The 6,664-nt window shown below is 33.3% G+C and overlaps 1 protein-coding gene across 1 annotated transcript; it reads left to right on the top strand.

The window, feature by feature from the left end:
• The first annotated feature begins 642 nt into the window (after window positions 1-642).
• LOC110943844 lies at window positions 643-6,171 on the top strand. The gene is made up of 4 exons (XM_022185575.1): window positions 643-1,282; window positions 4,716-4,862; window positions 5,373-5,438; window positions 5,870-6,171. The coding sequence occupies exons 1-4, from the start codon at window positions 643-645 to the stop codon at window positions 6,169-6,171; spliced, it is 1,155 nt and encodes a 384-aa protein (XP_022041267.1).
• The last annotated feature ends 493 nt before the right edge of the window (window positions 6,172-6,664 follow it).

Below are 6,664 nucleotides of genomic sequence, written 5' to 3'. Positions count from 1 at the left end.
TTAGGTCCGAATTTGGTGATCATAGAGACACATTTGTTTTGAACGGGTATAACAATTGGAAAAAAGTACATGAGGTACTTACAAAACATGTTGGGTTAGTTAATAGTGCCCACAACAAATGTTTCCAAAAGTGTGCCGATTTACTTAACGAAAAGCAAGCGGTAAACACACAATGGGACAAAAGGACCCCTAAGGAGAAACGTGATTAAGTGCTTCTACTTTGCTTGGAAAAAGGTTGTTGAATGGCGGTTTGGCGTTTCGTGGTCATGATGAGTCAAAAGATTCATTAAATAAAGGAAATTTCTTAGAGCTTTTAGAACTAATGGGTGAAATGAATGAAGAGCTTGGTAAGGTTATCTTAGAGAATGCACCGACGGATAACCAAATGACTAGTCCTAAAATTCAAGCGGACATTAAACATTGTTATGCTCAAGAGGTACTTAAACAAATGCCGTTTGTGCATCTTCTAAGCGACAAGACATGCTTCGTGAAAGCCAAAGAAGACAATTGGAAAAAATGGAAGACGTGCTTTGTACCGGAAGTGGGTTGAATCAAGAAATGACACTTTCAAGACCCGGAGATACACGTTGGAATTCCCACTATAAAACGCTTTCGCGTTTGATTACTTTATATCCAAACATTATGGAAGTTCTTGGATGTATAGTAGAAACGGGTCAAACTCTTCCTTGTAGTAGACAAGCGGACAGACTTCTAGAGGATATGAAAAAATACGACTTTGTATTTTACATACACTTGATGGAGCATATTCTAAACATCACACACACATTGTCCCAATGTCTACAAAGAAAAGAACAAGATTTGATGAATGCAGTTAAATTGGTTTCTTCCACAAAAAACCAACTTGAAAAGTTTAGGTTGGAAGGATTTAATGAGTTCTTGGAGAAGGTTAACTCTTTTTGTGACATGTATGAACTTGAGGTGAAAAATTTAGACGATGAATATATTAACCCAAGATGGCCAAGAAGAAAAACGAACATCTCAAATCGGCACTATTACGAGTATGATTGCTTCAATGCGGTTCTAGATTTGCAAATTCAAGAATTTGGGAACCGTTTTAACGAGGTAACATCGGAACTACTTCTTTGTATCAGTTGTTTGAGTCCGTGTGATAATTTTAGTGCGTTTGACATTCCAAATATACTAAAGTTAGCCGAAAAGTATCCATATGATTTCGATGAAGCCGAAAAACGAAGGCTTCCGGTTCAACTCGGAAACTACATTGATTTTGTGAAAAAAGATAAACAATTTGCCAACTTGGATGGTTTGTCAAGTCTTGTAAGGTTAATGGTTTCAACAAATATTCACGTAACTTTTACATTGGTATATCGTTTATTGAAGCTTGTTTTCGTATTACCCGTCGCAACCGCAACCGTTGAAAGATGTTTTTCGGCAATGAAGAATGTGAAGACCGACTTGCGTAATCGGATTGGCGACGAGAATTTAAGTGATAGTTGTATATGTTATATAGAGAAAGACTTGCTTAAGAAAGTACCTCTAGATGATGTTTTGGATAAATTTCAAAAAATGAAAACCCGTAGGGTGACTTTTTAAATATGTTTGTAACAATATTTGACGTGTTTTTTGATGATTATATAAATTTAAGTTTGATGTTCTTTTTTTACATGACCCGACCCGAACCGGTTTTTTTATGTATATATCTAGACGCCTAAAATTTTAAAAAAATTTTCACACCCCCATGAAAAAATTCATGGGTCCGCCACTGCCCCTCTCTCACTCTATATATATATATATATTGAATAAGATATTTAGATAAAAGTAACTTTGATTACTAATTCAAGATATTACAACATTAGTTCTATTATTACATTTTTTACGTCTTGACTTTTAGTAATAATGAACTTCCATCGATGCTACTAACTAAATATACAAATTCCAAATCAATAATTATTTAAGTCCATACATGTCTAAATAAATTATTATGCATTTTGATAGGAATTTATATAAGAAATAATAACAATAAAATATATAAGTTTTATGTCCTTTTTGTGAATACTAACTCTAAAGAATTATACTTAGCTATCTAATTAATTTTAGGTTTATTAGATTTTAATAATCATAAGTTTCACCTATTAGCCAGTAATAATCCCAATTTGAAAAATTCCCTCCAACAATCCCAACTTGTAAGAATTTGGCCCTTATTGATCCTTTTCTAACATAGGTGCACTTAAATAAATTAAGGAGTCTGTAGGTGTACTTGAATCTATTGAGGAAGTCAAATTCTTATATGTTTGAAAATGATCAATGAGGGCCAAACTTTTACAAGTTGGGATGATTGGAGGGAATTTTTAAAGTTGGGATTATTGTCGACCAAGAGGTGAAACTTAGGATTATTAAAACCCAATAGCCCTTAATTTTACTAACTAGATGATTATAATTATTATATATGAGGCATATTTTATATATCCACAAAATAAGTGATCATGTAAAATTCCTAAATAAATGTATTGCTGTTTCTAATAATAATATAAAATTAATTATGTTACTATATATTTTGTAAAATGCCATATTTATTTAGATAAATTTTCAATAATTCATCTATTAAATTTGTAAACTAGATAATTGTAATTGCATTTTTATTTAATATGATTAAATTTATAAAAGAATTAATTAGGTTTTATAAGTCGATTAATCCTTTTATTACAAAATAATTTACCAATAATTAAGATTTTTGTTATAAAATTTTTATAGCTTATTTATTTTCTATAAAAATTAGAAATAATATTTGAGATGTATTATTTTGATAAATTGACATTTTTATATTATTGTCTATATTATATGAACATGAATAAATATGTAAAAATCCATTCTGTGTCCAAAAATTACCAAAAATTACACAAACTAATCTAAGATGATAATGAATAGGATCATAACTCCAATTTCACAAAAAATAAGCCTCTAAGATCAAAAATCCCAAATTATGTTATTCAAGAACCCTAGTTTAACAAGAAATCAAATTCAATTTCGTTTGGCCCTCTATTGTTGGATCTACAGAAGTACAATGATATTCAAAACCCGCATCATATGATCAAGAAATAAATAGAAGTTAGAACCAGAATCCTCCCAAAGATAGTAAATCTTGAACACCTAAGTCAGAGCATCTGTTGAAGACCAGCTAACATCTGTTTGAAGCTTTGGAACTGCTGTTCATAAAGAAATAAGGTATGTTCAAGTTCTAAAGTCTGTTGAAGAAGACCAAACAAATGTTTGGAACAAAGCAACAGAGGATAGCTTAACAGTTGTTTCCCAATGTAACAATATTTGCTTTTTTAATAGTGTTGAGCATAGTTAGATCAGTTGTTTGATTCTCATATATGTTTGCAACATCTGTGGAATCTTTTCTATTAGGAATGTTACATATCACTATCAGGGTGATGTAAGCTAATCACAAACAGAGCTTTCGGACTTTGTATAAATAGATGTCTCCTGTTTGAGATCTATTCATCAATACACATCACCTTTTCTTTTATACGAACAAAATTGTTTAGTGATCAGTTCGAGGGGGAGTCTGTAGAGTCAATTTTCTATAAAACATTATTGTAATCTTTTGGTTATATATGAAAATAATATGTTGATGATGATTTCTCGTTTGTGATTATTTATCATTACTTACAATACGAAATTGTTTTGTTCTTATTTGTTGATTAGTCACAAACCTTGTAAACTAAGACTTAACAATTGGTATCAGAGCTTGGTCACGTTAAACTTGATTTGAAAATCAGTTTAACATACAAAGATCAGTTCACAAAGATCCAAGTCTATTAATAGCTTAGAGTAGTAAAGTGTAGAACTCAATAGTGTCTATCACATACTCAGTTTTTTCTTTAAAAGAACAAAAGAAAATGGCACAAAATGATCCCCATAACACCGGCTTCAGTAATAAGCCTCCCATGCTTGTCAGATTTGAATTTAATATCTGGCAACGTATGACGGCTCACATACTTGCTCAACAAAACACTAGGTGTTGGAAGTCCGTTGTATTCGGAACTTATATTCCAATGGTACATAGTGCCGAAAACCCAAGTGTGCAAGAGCCAAAGAAACCGGAAAATTGCTCAGAGTAGGATTTCCAAAAATTCAAGTTGGATGCCAAAGCCTTAGCATTGTTGCAATGGCTCTGCCGAATGAAATTTATGTAGGCCTGTTGCATTGCAACAGTGCCAAAGAGTTATGAGATGCATTGAAAGTGCAGTTCGGTGGAATAAAGGAAGTTATTGATAATACAAGAGAAATCCTTAACCAACAATACAAAACTTTAACACACATGTTGGGAGAATCTCTTACACAACAATTTGAATGGTTTTCATGTTTAATTAGTGAATTAAAGTTGGTTAACAAGGAATTTACTAAAACAACTTTAAGTAACCAATTTTTTAAATCACTCCTTGAGAAAGGAGACACTATTGCTATAGTGATAAGAACATCCCTAGACTTCAAAGACATGACTCTGACTCAGCTTCATGGAAGAATCCTAACATTTGAAAGGGAGCTTGTCTAGAAAAAGAAGCTCCAGGAAACTGGAAAAGCGTCCGACGGTTATGTTTTTGGAAACATGGCACTTCTAAGTCAGGAGGGATCATTTTCTAGAATGACAAATGATCAGAGTTTTGATTATTTTATTTACATATCAACTTGGATCAACTCTGATCAACATTCCACAAGTTATACATTGACAGGAAATGATGATGGTCATGGTCCAGATAGTTTGTCGTTTGTCCTTGATGATCTTAAGCACATAGACCTAACTGACCTGGAGAAAATGGATATATTGCACCAAGTGGCACTACCAGGTCTAAGAGCAAATAACTTTTACAAAAGGACTGGTAGGACATATCCGAGGTTAAGTGGGAGGTCAAAAGTGGGGTTGGACAGATCTAAAATCAAATGTTTCAAGTGTAATAGATTAGGTCACTTTGCATAAGAGTGCACGAGTCAATCAAACAACTCTGCACCGTTGATCACATACTATAATCAAAGACCTCAATCTAATGCACACTCACAGTTTTATCAAAATATCCAAACTACCCCTGGACCAAGTGTACAAAACACAACCCACTTTGCACAAAGCATGAACCATATGCTTGTGCATTATGTTCAAGCAACTCCTGTTCCTCAGGTTTAGTATGTTCAAGTGCCTACTACACATGTTCAAGCACCACAGGCTACTCCTGCACCTGCACCTACAAAGCCTAATCAACGAAGCTTCTTTACACAAGGCTATCTTGATTGGAGCAGCTTGCCATAAAATGTAACTGATGAAAACTTTGTTTTAATGGCAAACGATTGTGATGCACATGCAAATTTCTGTTTCATGGCTATTGAACATATCTCAGGTGTAGAAAATCAAGTTCAAACAACTGTTGGTGAAAGTTTAGTTGAGGAAATTGCTGAAAGCTCAGGTTAAACAATTGATTGTGACCAAGAGCATGTAGTAAGGGTTGAAGAAAACTATCCCAAAAGTTCCACTGAATGCATTAGTGCTGATCAAGTTCAAATGGCTTCCTCTAATGTATCATCTCAACTTCTTAAAGAGTTATGTTCTTACAGATGTATCATAACATTTGCAAATGTTAAAGAGGTAAACGAAAATCTAAGAAAAAGGTTCAAATCAGTGAAATAGTTCTAGAAAAATTGAAAAGCGACTTTAAAACAAGAGTTGCTGAAAAAGACCTTGAAATAAGCACTCTCAAGCATGAAGCAACTATAACCAAGGACAAACTCAAAACAATGATAGAAAAATAAAATTGCAAAAAGGAATTGGAATCTACTCAGATTACCTGTGAAAAATGTGTTAAATCTTATAATGGTTATGAGATGCTTTTGGAAAAAGAAACTAAAAGCAATGTGAAGTTTGGTGCTGGGTTCAGGAAATATGATCAAGAACAACTTGCCAACACTTTCATTAGCTCAGAAATGGTTGAGGTTATTCCAACCAAAACTGGGGAAGAAATCAAAATCACTGGACCTCGTGGTAAAAAGATAACTCTTGAAAAACTACAAAATTCCATTCAGGCTGAAAAACAAAAATATGAATTTAAACCCATATGGTTAGATGAATGTGATGTTCTTGAAAACTTCAAACCAGTTGATTGGTCTCAAGCCACCCAAGATAAAGATCATTCCTATTACTAACTCTCAATCAGATATTAAAACTTTTGATGCTCGAAATAGAGATAAAGATAACAAGAAAGATAAGAATTCAATTTGTTGTGTGAGTTTTGTGGAAAGAAAAATCATTTGAAAAAAAATCTGTTTGAATTTAAAAGCAAATGATATTAACAGAGGAAACAACATCTGTGAGTCAACAGCTGTGTGCACCCTCTGTGGAAAAATCAATCATATGACCCAAAAGTGTTCATTTCTAAAACCCTAAGATATCAACAAAAACAGGTCAAAAGGGAAAACGGGTTTCAGAGGGAATGATGATCCTGTCAACATGGATTCACAATCATTTTCCAAAAGAGTTGAGTCCAGTCACACAAAACTTGAACCAATATCCTACACACTGGGATGGTCAAGTATCTGCTGCACCACACAATACAATTCCAAGAGGCTATGAGCAACCACCATGTACTAGAGTACCTTATAGGTATGATGAATCGATACACATGCCCCAAAAGCCAAG

The sequence above is a fragment of the Helianthus annuus genome, chromosome 5 (assembly GCF_002127325.2).
Source record: "Helianthus annuus cultivar XRQ/B chromosome 5, HanXRQr2.0-SUNRISE, whole genome shotgun sequence".
In the NCBI taxonomy this organism is placed as follows: domain Eukaryota; kingdom Viridiplantae; phylum Streptophyta; class Magnoliopsida; order Asterales; family Asteraceae; genus Helianthus; species Helianthus annuus.
The sequence above is the reverse complement of the archived record's forward strand: the minus strand, read 5'-3'. Positions and strand labels throughout refer to the sequence as shown.